At 36.2% G+C, this 15,480-nt stretch overlaps 2 protein-coding genes and 1 long non-coding RNA gene across 4 annotated transcripts; all 3 read left to right on the forward strand.

Moving 5' to 3' along the window:
• Positions 1-2,594: 2,594 nt before the first annotated feature.
• On the forward strand, positions 2,595-6,827 carry LOC145786281 (uromodulin-like). The gene is made up of 6 exons (XM_082597921.1): positions 2,595-2,742; positions 3,241-3,446; positions 4,678-4,868; positions 5,272-5,409; positions 5,979-6,101; positions 6,662-6,827. Exons 1-6 carry the CDS (start codon positions 2,595-2,597, stop codon positions 6,825-6,827), a joined length of 972 nt encoding a protein of 323 aa, XP_082454047.1.
• A 22-nt stretch (positions 6,828-6,849) lies between these two features.
• On the forward strand, positions 6,850-8,209 carry LOC145786997 (uncharacterized). Of its 2 annotated transcripts, none has more exons than XR_014291336.1 (3): positions 6,850-7,120; positions 7,586-7,787; positions 7,970-8,209. XR_014291336.1 is itself a non-coding variant. In XM_082598748.1 (3 exons), the coding sequence occupies exons 1-3, from the start codon at positions 7,044-7,046 to the stop codon at positions 8,074-8,076; spliced, it is 396 nt and encodes a 131-aa protein (XP_082454874.1). In that variant the 5' UTR covers positions 6,850-7,043; the 3' UTR covers positions 8,077-8,209. The 2 variants fall into 2 exon arrangements, 1 of the variants encoding a protein (XP_082454874.1); XM_082598748.1 differs by having other exon boundaries at positions 7,576-7,787.
• A 2,901-nt stretch (positions 8,210-11,110) lies between these two features.
• LOC145786115 (uncharacterized) lies at positions 11,111-13,391 on the forward strand. Its single transcript, XR_014291277.1, has 3 exons — positions 11,111-11,222; positions 11,675-11,811; positions 12,928-13,391. It is a non-coding gene; the product is annotated as an uncharacterized LOC145786115 (long non-coding RNA).
• Positions 13,392-15,480: the final 2,089 nt, after the last annotated feature.

Below are 15,480 nucleotides of genomic sequence, written 5' to 3' on the forward strand. Positions count from 1 at the left end.
AAATTGCTGGGAATTGGTTCTTCAAATAAATTCCTCTTTCCAAGGATAAAGATTTCCAAAATTAATTGAACTAAACGGAAAGATTTCACGCTATGGCATCACTGTTTGCCAGCAGCACGTATCACTTAAATTGAAAGCATTATTTTTCAACTTTTTCAGAATGAGGAATGATCTACTTAGCAATGAACACATCTTGATCATTGGTGGAGAAGTGATCATCATTGCTTTTCTCAATACGCTGTTGCATTGTACATGTTCAGAAAGATTCCGTCAAGCTTTTTTCAACCTTTTGCAACGTTGTTTACGCCAGTGTTTCCAAAACAAAATTTTTAAATTATGCAACCTTTGTAGCTCAACAAAAAATGATGCAATTAAGAAATAATTAAACTGAAGCTCTCTGATGCAATTACACAAAGTCACTTCACTCCTTTGATAGGAAAAATAGGAATTATGAATCTAGAGTTGGGTCGCCTATAAAAACATCTTTGCATGTAGTAGTCCGCCCCGATAGCTCAGTTGGTTAGCGCCTGACTTCGTGAAAGCAGAAGCTTCAAGATCAAGCGGCGTTGGTTCGACTCTCGGGGTATGCACTTAAGCAAAGCGGGTTCTAAGAACTGCTCTCCATTCAGCGGCATCTAATGGATGCAATAATTCTCCGGCAACAACACTTCAACAATCGGAAAGCTTCACTCTGTCAATCTCGGTAACCGGCCCTGCGTCAAGAGCCTCTACAAGTATGCGAAACTGCCAGGAATAACCTATCAAAGGCTTTGTCAGTCCAAGGATAAAGACTCAAAACCAAACCAACGAAGTGAACTGACAGAGAATATTAATATTTACTATGTCACTGATCAAAATGTGCTGAGAACAGCATTCTTTCAATAGGTGAAAAGTTGGCCTGTACAATAACAACCAGTATCAATAACTGGATATAAAGGGCTCTGAAAATCTGAAAGAAAATGCTTTTTTTCAAAACTGTGAAAGTTTTTTTCTTAATCCGTCAGTGTTGTATGACGACAATGTTGTCTTAATATTTCTGTGGCTCATAGTTGTCTTAATATTTCTATGTTGATGAAAACTGAAAACGATGTTGCCTGTTTAATTTCTTCTTGCTGTTGCAATCCATGCGTTTCCGTATTATTGAAATGCGTAACATTATATGCGACTGGGTCGTCAGTTTGACAAAATAACAAGTTTTATTTGATCACTAATTTCTGCAGTCACACGCAATTGCTCCGATACTGGTTAATGGATGACAGAGATGAAGGACAATAATCACTTTTTAATTGTTGTATAAACTGGATGTGCAGCAAAATAAGAGAGGTAACAAGCAGTCACTAAACTAATATAGTAAAAAAATCCTGACATGTACTGCAAGGAGGTTACATCAAGACACGTTAACAGTTTTTGACGATACTAAGCTTTCTTGTTTGAAAAGTTGGGCTGTTTTTGAACCTGAAACATATTTCTATTTTCCAAACCCCGCTGCTTCCAATTAGCCATATTGATTGTAATAAAGGCATGTTTTATATGCAGTAGCTTATCTTCAATAGAGTGACTTCAATATGTGAGAATTTGTTGCATAATTTATTGCTCAATTTCAAATGAGTTTCATAAGTATGACAAACGATCACGTGGTTTGTCATCACGTGATTAACCACGTCACCCAACATGTTATCTTCGGTTAATTGCAATGCTTCAACTTATCCCAACCTATTTTGTCTCTAAAAGGTCGTAAAGGTTGTTTTTGTTGGTGTGTTGAATAATTTAGATCTATTACTGGTCTGTTTTTTAACAGCTGCAGATTAATGATACAGAATGTTTTGACCATAGCAAACAATAAATTATGTGTAGGGCAGGCTATTGTTTATTGTAGAAATGTTTTTTTTTGCAAATAAAGGTTTTCGTCCATTTGACATTTGAAGCCGTAAAATCAACATCAGTATAATGCAATGCAACTGCAATAACAAATGCTGTTACCACAATGTGTTGCTACAATTGAAGAAAAGTGTTGATGCAGTTGAGAAAACAATTCTTCTAAAGCTGAATTTTTCACTATTTTTAATTTCTGTTGTCACTTCCACTGTTACTTTCATTGCTTTTGTCAATCAATTATAATATATACACTATTTTATATCTGTCCCTTCAGTTTATATTCTGTGAGTAGTCAGTAACTGAGACAACAGTTATTTCCAATATCGTCCTGTGTGTATTCGTCTTTGCATTTTGAAAGTTTTTTTCTATGTATTCACATTGGTTGAAGTTGATTATAACATAAACGCAAGTAGTAAGTTTACGTTAAAATGACTTAAAAGATTGCTACTTTTCGGAAAGACTTTCTGTACGTTGTTATAGCAATAGAACACACCAAACTATGTGCCGAAGTTCACTTTTTTCTGCTAATACTCAGTTTAGAAAGCATCAGTCTTGAAACAAATTTCTTTCCCAGCGCCTAAACACAGATAGAAACGCACTTTCTAAATCTCAGCGAAGATAGGCAACGTCAAAGACAATCAGAGAAATATAATAGTCCAGTGTTGTCAGTACCAGGTGCAGCTAATTACGAATTGCTAAGATTGTAACCGAAAGTTGAGATGGTCAATTTTCTTTTGTTAATGTTGCAAATTTCATTGTCCTTTCATGTCTTTGCAAGGGTGGACCAAAATGACATTGAAGAAGCTCAGCAAGACGTTCTAGTTCACGTCATTGGCCGTGAAACAAACGAATTTGAAAACACGGGAGGTAAGAGGGATATTCTTTAGGCGTATCCACTTTTTTTTAAAACGAAGCACGTAGGCCGAAAGACAGGTCACTGTTCTCAGGCTCAAAAGTAACAGAAGGCTTTACACTTGACTTGAATAGAAATTATGCTAATATACAGCAGTTAGAGCATCCAAATGCCAAAATTTTTTACCTTGATCAAGCTTATGAAACGCTTATGAATTAAATTCTGGGCTGTTACGATGAAAGATTTCAAAGTTGTTTTGTACAAATGTAAAAATTCAGTGGTAGGCCAAGAAATTGAATTACCCTACTAACAATAATGTAAATTGGTAATTTAATAAACATTAAACCAACCGAAGTGTCAATTACAAAAGTACACGTCTTTTAAAATGTAGAGCTTTAAACTTTGCCTGGCTGCGACAAATCACTCATCAAAGTTACTGTGAGATGTTGTGACATTTAAGAGTTAGACTATGATCAAAATTGCGGTGCGATCACTTAATTATATTGATTCAGCCGAAGTCATTTGCCAGCATGACCGGATGTGTATCTCGGTGTCCCAGCGCTTTTACCACGACAACGGGATAAAGAACCCAAACCTAGACGCTTTGAGTTTGCATGAAGAGTGCAACCACACTGTCATTTCTGACCCTAACCCCGACAGTAGGACTTTGTGCACCCCTGATGGTGGAATTATAGCTTGTGGTACTGAAATGATGTTGGTAAGTCAATAATGAAGCTACCTTAATTTAAATAACAACAATACAAAAGTTAATTAGTTTAACGCAATGTTCCATTTTGTGATTTATTTACAATTCCTTCATCTATTCATCAGCATAGCACAAGATATCAGACCAGCTGTAACTACTTCATAAATAGATCAAACACAGAAATTGGAAAAAAAATCCATGCAGGTACTGGGACCAATGATTTGGTCAGAGGTTGCGCTTGAAAAACTTATCATTTCATTGTTTTAAAAAGAGATAGAAGCCCTAATTTACAGAGCTATGAAGAATCGTGAATTGCATGTTATTGATTGACTTTAGAAGTCATCTTTCCAGTTGTTTGCAAAATGAATTATGTTTCTTATTGTTATGAAGCATGACTTTTGCTGTGGATCAGGCACAATGTAATGCCATAATTAATATTATGGTGAGTGAATGTTCTGAGTATTTCTACCATTGGTGCAAAATGACAAAACACTATTTGAAAAGAATTTGAAATATTAGAAAAACAACCTAATTATGCTGTGATAGGAGTAAAGAGCTAAAATAGTTTTAAATAAGTTTGAAGTGAAACGTCTAGCGACGTTGAAACGATGTAAAAACGATAAGTTTTGCTGGCTGAATGATCTGACACAAGAACGATGATGGGTTAGCCAAGTGACTAATTAAGCAATAAAACTTCTTGCTATAAAATAATGAAAACATTAGCTAAACAAGGTATTTAATTTCTTAACTCTCCTTTAGAAAATCATAACACCGTGCGGATACTGTATTTATTTGTATTATTTCATTTCATTAGAGTGAGGGCATTACGTCATGTCTTTGTTGTGTTTAAATTTTTAAATACTTTAAAATAATTAATAGTTGTTCTGCTCACAAAACTCGTTCTGCTTACATTGATGAAATGTTTGCAGACGCTAAATTAATGTAAAAAGGGCAGGTTTGACTTTTTGAATGTTACACATTTCTGTAGTTGTTTTGGTTTTTTATTACGCTTTTTGCTAAACAATGACTGTCTAATAAAAAATATTAAGAGCCGAAAATATAGATTCTAAACCCATGTTCAGCAAATGTTTTAAAAAGTGAACTGTTTTCATCCGCAGTACTATTGAATGGCTTTCTATTGCACAGACAGCCAATCAATCGTTTTTTACATTGATTCAACGTCTACAGACGTCTACAGACGTTGAATCAATGAAAAACGATTAATTGCTGTTTGGGTGTTCAGAACGACACGCACGTGACTTACAAGAACGCCCTAAGCACCTACAATATTCAAGATGAGGCTCATCCTAACGTGGTGATTCATCAAAACACGAATCTCGCCATTCCATGGGAATGCAGTTACCCTTTGGAATACTTGGTAACCCTTTCCAATAAGAACCTGGACCCACTGTACCACTCTATTCCAACGCCAAGGCAAGAACTTATTTGTTTCAAAACTTATGAAGTCACAATAGTTGCCTTCTTTCTTCGTTGACAATAACTTGAAATCAAACATTGACAAAAGTTTACCATTTGAAACAGCCGAAAAACTATTAGTGTTGACAACCAAAGAACAAAGCAGAGAAGGATAAAAAAGTGAATTTGAAACTAGTAAAATTACCGCAATTTAAAATTAATACCAAATTAACGTGAACTACAAAAAATTCCAGAGTGCATTGCTTTGCAGTACGCAAAGAAACGATTCTGTTTTTTTTTTTACTAAGCCCTTTGTGTTTTGAGTTTTCTAAACTTTTAACTTGGATTAAACCAAAAACAAGGATCACCATTAAATTACTTTTAATTTTCTTTGGTTTGATTGTGCATTCTTTTATTTCAGTGACATTCGTGAAGTGGAACTTCCAATCGATGCTTACGGAGTTGGCTTCGGGAGCTTTCCCGTTGGAATGTTTTTCTACAAATCCCAAAACTTTTTGATGGTCAGGACCTCCCTCCCTATCTTTCAAATGACCGACAAGTAGGTGATGTCACAATCTATCTATAGCGAAAGCGCTATTTGATAAACACTCTTGTGAGGCGGATATCTTTGTCGTTCAGTTGTTTCAAGTGATTTTGTTGGCAGTAGTCCCAACTTTTTCATTTTAAATTTATTGTCCTATTTTAGTCACCAGCTCATCTTAAGATTTGCATTGTGTTGTTTCCATCTGTTTCCAGACCTTTGCGATGTTGGAATGCTTTTTTTTTGTTTTTTTTATGAGGGCCAGAAATAAAAACAAACTAAACTGAATGTTGCTTTCAGCATCCATCACGTGATCTGCTTACATCAAGCATGAAAGCTGCGAAGGCCATTTAGGTGGAAGAGATCAGCTGCTCCTGGCACGGACATTTTCCCTCACAAAACAACTAATATTAAACATAAACAATAAAATATAGGCCCAAGTCTAAAAATGAAACAACAATAACACCAATAACACGTAAACCAACGTTAAATTTTGAATGAGATCAAGGATCAAAGGTTAATGATAAAATAGTTTTTGATGAAATGTATGCCTAATGCTTTTCAAAGAATTGTTTTGTTATTTACAGATTATTTGTCGGTGTATCTTTGATGCAGGGGCCAGAAGATGCATTTATTGAGATCAGACGGTGCTGGGCGACACCAAGTGCTTTCCCAGATGATCCAACTAATTTTGTCCTTATCAAAGGATAGTGAGTTATAAACGTTTCCGAATAATATGTCAAGTTTGGAATTTAGAGATATTATCAAATACAAACTGAAAAAATGATAGGCCTATACATGTAAGAGCTATTCGTCTCTAAACTTACAAGAATGTTAAAATTGATAATCAAGATTTTAATAGTAAGTTAATAAAAGGTTTCTGCAGACTCTTAACCTCAGTTCTGGCTTCTCGGTGTTATGGGAATTGCTAATCATCAATAATTGTAGGATCCATGTGAGAGGATTCAACCAAACGTATAATAATCAATAAAAAATCAACCAGGTTTGGTAACTACAAAATTTTATTGGCAGAGCATTCGCCGCCGTAAAGGCGGCTTCATCAATACTCTTATTCTATTTGAATAGGCCCAACTCTTATTTTATTTGAATAAGAGTACTGATGAAGCCGCCTTTACGGCGGTGAATGCTCTGCCAATAAATTTTTGTAGTTACCAAACCTGGTTGATTTTTTATTGATCATGATTTTAATCTTGGGATTTAAAAAATAAAATAAAAAAAATTGAAATAACAAATTCATTTTTTTCCTTAGCTGTCCAGATCTAGAAGCTGTAAAATTCCACGGAATGGGAAACACAGTCCGACAAACATGGAGCTCCCCCGTGTTTAAATTTCCAGAAAGTTCGTTTGTTTACATACATTGTGCCGTCACAATATGCTTCAATAAGAAACCAAATATCTGCAACAAGGTTTGTTGAAGCTTGTTATATATTGGGCGCTTATTTGTAGTCTGTAGGAGTGTAGGTCCCTGCAGCAGATGGGGTGTTTTGACCGGTAGACACTTTGAACATGCGACAATTTTCCATATGAACCATATTTCCGATGTGCTTGACATCATCAGCTGCGAAACTTAGTGATGGTAATCCTGATACACCGCTCAAGAGTATGCGGCTGTGTCTTTGGTGAGAAATACGATGACATGCATGAAGACGGACATGAAGATTGGCTTCCTTGTTTTCCCATTCATTGAATTTAAACCTCTAAGCACCGGGTAAAGCCTGGATTCGAAGAAGGAGACATATCAGTATACAAATTAAAACACAGTTTAATGTTTAGTTTTCAAACGCAGAACAGCATCTTACTAGCAATGCTGTTGAATTGATCAATCAATTCAAGCGATAGCAACGCAATCACTTGAATTGATTGAATGACATCCAGATTTGTTTTCGGAAAGCTTCTATGCAGTGCTGTATTCGTAAAAAAGCACAGGGCATAGGCTACTGTCAGATTTGCAAAAATGATAAATAATACACAACTTGCAAAATACTAAACTTTATGTTACCATAACATGATTTATCAACATCAAAATTAGACGAGAGGTACAAAATTGTTTATTTTTGGAAAACCAAAAGGTATACTATAATTGCTCGAAAAAGCAGAGAGTATACTGCTGTATACCGCCGTATACCCTCGAATACAGCACTGCTGCTATGTTTACCCTCATAGTCTTTTTCAGCGAGACTTTTGCTCTATGATTACTACCACTAGAAGACGCCGTTCAGCTTCAGGACAGTCACCCTCCCAAGTCACCACTGTCCTGACCGTTGGCCCGATTTCATTAGGCGATGACGTCACAAGCGTTGTACGAAATAATTCACAAGTTTTTGCTGATGACAATACTCGGGAAAATAGTCCAGTTGAACCACCAGAGAGCAGCAGTGAGTAAAATTTAGAGATGTTTCAGTGAAAAAAAAGATTTGCCGATGCCGATTTGTTCCAATTTGTTTAATCGGTTAATTAGTCTATGAGCAGGCTAATCTAATGAAAATATAGCCTACTCTGTTTCCATTTGAGAAGATGTTACTGTGGATAACTTATCAGAGTCACATTCTTTTTTCAGATAAATGGAAATTATACTTTATTTTTGCTGTTGTTTTCATGATGATAATGGTTGCTGGAGCCATTTTACTCATTTGTGCGATCAAAATGCGAAACTTTTACCGCTAGATGAAACTGAGTGCTCCCTGCTTCCAACAAACAGTGGCTTGACCAGCTTCTTCTGTGTCCAACGCACTCGTATAATTCTAATGCATATCTTTTGTTGTTTGTTTAACTTTTGTTGTCTTATCACGAGCGTACACAAAGATAGAAGGTGGTATTGCTAGTTTCATATTGTAAGTTAGATTTCGTGACGACCATCATCCCCAGTAGCGTGGACGAGGAAATAGCAGGGAGTATTTTGTTCCCGAGCCCGGCACGCTTTAGGGGCTCTAAACCTATCCAAGGAACCCGGGAGTTTGAAGAAATTGCTTTGTATTCTTTGGATACAGTGCGTCTTTTTTATAAGTGTCATGAATTATGGCTGGATGATCTTATTGATATCAAGCCCAAATTACCCTCTCTACGGCCCTGATTATTCTTATAAAAAGTTTTTTTGCTGTAGAAGGGTTGCCTGAACAGAGGTGTTGCGGTAGCCTATATCAGTTGATAACAGACGTTATGCTGGTGCCATAAGAAGGTAATAAGATACTTCACCATGTCAACAAATTGTCATTAAGATAAATTTGTTCATTTGTCCATTCCAAGAAAAACCCCTAAAAACTAAGTGTTAATATATCTTTTATTCACACGACCTAAACATGAGCTATCTTGCTCTTGAAAGGTTGTAGTTGGTAGATTTTGGTGAATCTTTACTAGTGTTTGCGACGTATGATTATTTTATAATAAACCAAAGCAAGCAAATGTTCGTAGGCTATTGTGACTCGGAATGGGAAGAACGAGATAATCAGAAAATCAACTGTCATCACACAATAGATGCTGTATAGTGTATACAATACATGCAACCATGAAGTTAAAACTCCAAAAACGTGATATTACCAGACGTCTTTTCAAGTTTTTTTGAAAATTTTATCCAAACGCAAAGTAGCAGCAAGCGTGGATTGCAAGACATACACTTTGTCAACAACCTGTTAGAGTCGGTTGCAATAATTTAGTTGTCAGGTGATAATCTAAAACAAGGGTCTGAAACACGTAGCTCGCGATCGCGATGCATTTTTGAACTTTCAAATGCTTAACAATTAAAATTCCCTCTAAAATTGCTCAAAAAATTTGAAAATGCCCATCAAACTTTGCCCGACTTCTATGCGGTATGGCCTATTGTCGCGCCATTGTATTACGTGCAAGAAACTCGTATGGCTGTATCACAATCGCATTGCCTAATGCCTATATTCACTTATTGTGCCATCATAAAAGCAACCTTGGTAGCTTATTTGCGGCAGTCAGTTCTGCGAGGATTTCGTTTTTTTCGCGTTTTCTGAGAGTCGGTTGTTGGATCTTTGCTCTCCAGGTCTGTTCCGTTTGCTTTCTTTTATTTTGACAGTGTTTTTTTTATCTCTTTGTTGTTATTACTATTTCTTTTTTGCCATCTCACGGTCACGGTGCGTTCTTTCTACTTTTTTAATGCGTCCTTTACTGCGTTTATTTTATTGATTGAAGGCGATGAACTGTTTTATCAGCATCGACAAGGTATGGGTAGAAAAAAATTGACACTGAGAGAAGAGCACAATAAAGACAGAATTTCAAATTTCAAAGAACCGGTCTGCTAAACCCGCGGCGGTGGGGAGTAGTTTGATTTTGGCTTGGCCATGTACCCGGGGGTAGGTCCATCATCTTAGGTCGCGGGGGCCAGCCGTGGTCGAGGTTCCTTTGGAAGGAGAGTGTGGATCAAAATTTCATGGACTGTTATAGGACCCGTCCGTAAAATTTGGAATGGTGGAACGGGCCAGGAAGACAGTCTTAACTTTTTGCAATGCAAAAAGATGTTACGGCACTCGGGTTAATTTGCAAATATTGAGTTGGGAAACCCTTGATCTAAAACCTTTAAAGGTTAATTTTCATTGTTCGGTTTGTAACTGCTGGAAAATTGATGCTCTTTTTCACTTATAAGGGTGTCAAATTAGAATCGAACCCAGCACAGTGACGTAGCTAGAAAGAAATTTTTAGGGGGCAAAAGCAACTGCTGGGGTGGGGAAACATTGCGTTATTTGAAATAGGGAGTTTGTTTAAAAATAGAGCTAGTAAATGCAGCCGTACATTTATGAAACGTCATGTAATACAATGTCATAAAAACATTGTTATTAAACTTTGAACACGAAGGTCACATTGAGACAAACGTAGGCTGAGAAAATCCATATTGCTTCTGTTTAATCTTTCGTAAAAATGATTGCATATGGAAACTGTGTTTCATTATATTTTAACACGTAAATTCAACCTAAACCGACGCTAGGTCATAGTATAGATTTTAACAATGAAAAATCAGATCAATACAAAAAGCGATTGATCGACGTTTACAATGAATTGTAAATACAAACGTCCACTTCATTCCTCAAAGTAGGTCTGTGTCGTTTTGGAAACGGAGCAATTCTAGTTTAAAGGGATAGTAAAGGAAAAACCTGACTTCGCGATTTTCCACGTTCTTTGTGTTTAACCTGCTACCATAAAACGAATTTCAATAAAGTTTTGCCCCTTTGCGGTCTGATCAGCATTCCGCGCCCGCTTTTGTCAGAGCTTTCAAAACTAGAATGGGCGTGAGCAGCGAAGCGTGCGACTGTACAGCCTACGTCACTATAGGCGAGCAATCAGTTGATGGTGCAATAGTTGTAACTTGTTACTGCGGGCGATTTAACTGTAGGCTATGTATGTATGTACATCAAAACAGCAGATTTCAACATCAAAACATCAGACAGTTTGCTCAAAACATCAGATCTGATGTAAGTGTTAACGTGGCTTTTGTTATTGCTGTCGACAGTGACGTATTCTCGAGCAGTGTTTGCACTTTTTGGTCATTTTAAAAAAAATAAAAATAAATGAAACATTGACCTTTGGGCCTTGTCAGTGACATTGAAAACATTTTTTTTTTGAAATGTATTCTTGAATGTTCAGTTTACGCATTTTAATGCTTAATTCCCGTTTGAAAATTTCATTTACTATGCCTTTAAGAACATATGATCTCAACTACCAACTTATTCTTGTTATATGGACTAGGGAAGTCAACAAGGCGGAGGAGGACTTTAGCGAAACATATTTAACGTAATTTTTTCGCTGTGACTGACCAGCTGCGGGGCATTGCCAGACAAGCTTAGATACATTTTCTGGTATGTATCTTATGGGTTTTTTATTTTCATTAATTATAATCTAATCGTTTTAAAAATCAAAGACTAACATAGCATTAATTTTAGAATAAAAACTTTGAAATAATTTTTTCAAAGTCAAAAACGTACGTAGAAATGCGCATGGCCCATAGATCTCCAAATCTCCATATTAAAATCATTAGCATGGACCAAAAAGCTAACTCACTCACATCAACAAATTTTACGAAACAATTGAAAATATTCAGAGATACAAAATGGCTGGGATATTTTGATCTGGCATATTGTATGATTTACATATCAGCGTTGACTGGCTCAAGTCTAGCAAAACAGCTTTACAGTACTTTACCCAATGAAAGTTTACACAAATCTAATCTCGATATTACACTAGCCCTTAATTCATGAATTGCAGCTCTTAGGAAGGATAATAAATTAGTGCATCAATGTTTGTTGCGTAGTTGAAGCTCTTGAAATCGCTCGGACATTAACTCGTGGCCAGGAAGATTACACTGGGAGCAAGTCATGTATGAGGAAAGTCATCCGTTGTTAGTTGAAGATACTTGGGACTTCCGCAAAGCGAAGGCTACTACTTGGAGTAAGTAAACTAAAATTTCTTTATAATCTATACAATATTGCACATAACTAGGGAACTGTGTTCCGAAACCTCGTGATAAACCGCTACTAAACTACAGCGAACCCGCAGCATTAAGTAGAAACATATTTTTTGTATAGCTACACTCGGGAGCTACACTTTTGAAATAAACAACGACCTTGCTGTTAAAAGTGAAATTCATTGTTTATATATTATATAAGTCTAAGCTGAATATGAAATATTATTTTGATAATAAGGATTTGTTTACATGAATAGCCGAGTGGTTAGCGCGTTGGGCTCGCAGTCGAGAGCCTGCATGTTCGACTCCAGCCACCCGCACTTGCTGTTGTTTCTCTGGGCAAGAAACTTTACGATAATTGCCTCTACCCAGTGATCGATTTCGAGTAATGGGTAGTACCAAATTTAAGTCATAAGTAGAGTAGACAACCGGAAACAGACATTGCCGTCGGCTGCAGCGTGGGTCAGGTGTACGTCGGAAGGCGTACACCGATGCATAGCGCTCAAGTCCGCTTTCCCGCAATGCAGGATAAAGATAAACCAAACCAAACCAACATACAGAACATAATATTTCCTACGACTTTTGTTTTAGGCAAAATTAACTGATCCAGCAATACATTTTATTTGAATAAGCCCCTTCTCATAATCCCGATTAGGGTGAAACAGGTTTTAGAGGTTTTTAGGTGACTAGCAACTGTATTTGATATAATTCGCTTTGCTTATTTTTTTGCTTGGCATATAGCACTATTGCAGTGTTGATATCATTAATCGCTTTATTGTTAATCTCTCTCCATTGCGTTTCAAAGAAGCCTAATCTTATTGTTAATAATAGAATAAGTGTTGCGCTTGGCGATTGCTAGGCCATCTAGAACTAACATGAAGCCTTAGGTAGCACATCATGACTTAGCTAATAGTGTTTGCATAAGTGTTGCATCTGACGATTGCTAGGTCATCTAGAACTAACATGAAGCCTTAGGTAGCACATCATGACTTAGCTAATTTTCTATAATAATATTGCCATTACAATATATACAACATATTACCGAAACCAATAGCCTACGTGCGAAAATCGAATAATAAAAGCTCAATAAATTTTCACAGGCTTTCAGAAAAAATTCAAATATGTTTCGTTGCTTATCATGATGTCAACAAGCTTGCTGCTATTACACCAAACCACCAACAGCGAATACAACATGGAAGAAAAGATACTTATCATTTTCACATTCTCTTGTGTTATGGCTCTGGTAACCCTGTTTCTTTTTGTATTCTTTTGATATCCATAATATCCAGTTAGATCAGAAACTTTTTTGAGATCCTTGCAGACTATTAATATGAATTTATTGTTGTTGTTATTATAAGATTTACAGTACTTTACCCAATAGTACGTTATTATAAGAGCTGAAAATAAACTTTCCCCTTGGCTCAACATGAATCGCTATAACAGAATGATTTTTAGAGCAGTTTCAATCGCTCTAAACAAGCTGAGTCTCGGTGAGTTTCAGAATTTTAAATTGAACTCTGAATTCCAAGTCAAAGAAATAAACTATTTTTACTTTTATCATACGTTAAAATGATTACCCCAAACGTAATAAAACAATTGTTGTGATTTATTGTGTTCAATGTCGCATATTTCCAGGTAGCAAAGTCGACGTTTTTGTGTTGTTTCAACGTCTAAAGAAGTTGAACCACCGTCGTATTTGATGGTTGTGACTTCAATGCATGTTTTTGTGCAAGGAAACATTTCTAGCAATGCACAAACTGACATTGGAAGCCAATATGACTATAACACATAGTTGCCTTGTTGCATACACTTATGCTAAGAATAAACAACGTATTAGAATGTGGCGTTTATTGCATAACTCAAATTGAACAACATGAAAGCATGGTTTTGTAAATACAACAAATGAAACAAAGAATATAACACTCATCCGCAATACCGCATGCATACATATAACCGGTGTCCGACGTTTTTTTCGTAAACAGTTGTTCGTAAAACAATAATATTGTTCGTAAGTAATTGTTCGTAAAATCAATTCTTCGTAAACACAATTCTTCGTAAAGCAGTTCTTCGTGCATGCAATTGACCGTAATACTAATTGTTCGTGAACAATTGTTCGTAAAACAGTTGGGCTACAGTTTTTTTTTAAAATAGTTACAATTGTGCTTAAGACGTGCTATGTAGAGTGCAGACCAGCAGACAGAGTGTGGAGTCCCTGATTCAGAATGGAATTACAGTTTGTGCGCAGCGAAAAAGAAAAGCCAAAACTTTTGTATAGTGGCCAGATTTATTACAAAGATTATAGACTTTATAGCGCACTTAACGCACAAGGGCAAGAAACTACTTATTGGAAATGTGAGCATTTTCGAAAGAAATGTCTTGCACGAGTAACAACTGCTATGACAGCCATTGTACAATCCAGAGGTAGACACTTGGGTTGGGTGCCCAGATCGTCGTTAAGGGCGCCGTCCTCTCATATTGGCAATTCAAATGTGGAACTGCTATGATGGCGTCCTCAGTGGCCTTCCCAAAACTAATAATAGCATTGAAGGATGGCACAGAGGGTTCATGTTCCAGGTATCTGCAAATCATTCAGATATTTGGAAGTTCATACCTGTAATCAAGCGAGAGCAAAACCTAAATAAGGTTCGCATTGAACAGTATGTCAGTGGCCAGGCAGGCATTATGCACCTTCATCGGAAATTTCAAGACAAACCTTGCTGTTGCAAAAAATTGTTCGCGAACAATTGACCTATCACCTGTTTGCGAACAATTCACCTGTACGAACAATTGAGGTATACGAAGAATTGCTTTACGAAGAATTGTTTTACGAACATTTAATTTTACGAACAACTGTTTACGAACAACTGTTTACGAACAATTTACCTATAACCCATATAACATATGCTAAATATTTTATAACGTACGATGTACTTACACCAGAATCGATAGTATTTGTACAAGGTTTCAAGATGAAATTCGACGATTGATACTGTGCAAACACATTGTTCCATTGTTACGTCACTCATACCAGTCTTTATTCATGAACGGCATATCACTGAAACTGTGCAGGTTGCAGAAGACACAGTGCAGCATACTTTGTGCACAAACAATGACAACAAACATAATGCTTTATTTCTTAGCTTTCAGACGCACATCCATGTTACTTGTTACACATTCATGTGGAATTAGATAAAGGGGAAGAAAAAAATAAAAACACACGCAGGTAATAGACAAAAACACACTTAGGTAAGAGAAGAAAGTACAGTTTTGAAATATGATGCTTCAAATGAAACACATTATCCAATTATAAAATAATTATGTACAAGTTAATAAAAAGTAAGATGTTGACGCTGCTATGAATTTTTTTTTTGTAAAGAATTTGCTTTCAATTCAAATCGTTTTAATGAAGTCTAATTTTGTTTCTTTCGTTATTATTTCTTTGTAAACTTCAAGTCCAAAAAGTCGCCCAGAATAGCAATATTTACAATTCCAACACATAATCAGGAGGTCTCTAAGTTCTCATGTCCCGTTTGTCACAACCTGGAATGTGCAAAACACAAAAGAACTTCAGTCAATGTTCAAATCCTGCTACTGTAAAAAAAAAGGCAAGCGATACTTAGTAAAACGTTTTCATTTTTTTTTAAATATAATAT

The sequence above is a fragment of the Aplidium turbinatum genome, chromosome 17 (assembly GCF_918807975.1).
Source record: "Aplidium turbinatum chromosome 17, kaAplTurb1.1, whole genome shotgun sequence".
NCBI classification, from domain to species: Eukaryota; Metazoa; Chordata; class Ascidiacea; order Aplousobranchia; family Polyclinidae; genus Aplidium; species Aplidium turbinatum.

What these genes read in the sequence shown, in the direction of transcription:
- LOC145786997 (XM_082598748.1), top strand. Translation starts at nt 7,044, where the DNA reads ATGACATGCATGAAGACGGACATGAAGATTGGCTTCCTTGTTTTCCCA. An exon ending in TTTAAACCTCTAAGCACCGG is followed by an intron (nt 7,121 to 7,575) that starts GTAAAGCCTGGA and finishes TTACCCTCATAG; the next exon opens with TCTTTTTCAGCGAGACTTTT. An exon ending in TGAACCACCAGAGAGCAGCA is followed by an intron (nt 7,788 to 7,969) that starts GTGAGTAAAATT and finishes TTCTTTTTTCAG; the next exon opens with ATAAATGGAAATTATACTTT.
- LOC145786281 (XM_082597921.1), top strand. Translation starts at nt 2,595, where the DNA reads ATGGTCAATTTTCTTTTGTTAATGTTGCAAATTTCATTGTCCTTTCAT. An exon ending in CGAATTTGAAAACACGGGAG is followed by an intron (nt 2,743 to 3,240) that starts GTAAGAGGGATA and finishes ATATTGATTCAG; the next exon opens with CCGAAGTCATTTGCCAGCAT. An exon ending in ATCTTTCAAATGACCGACAA is followed by an intron (nt 5,410 to 5,978) that starts GTAGGTGATGTC and finishes TGTTATTTACAG; the next exon opens with ATTATTTGTCGGTGTATCTT.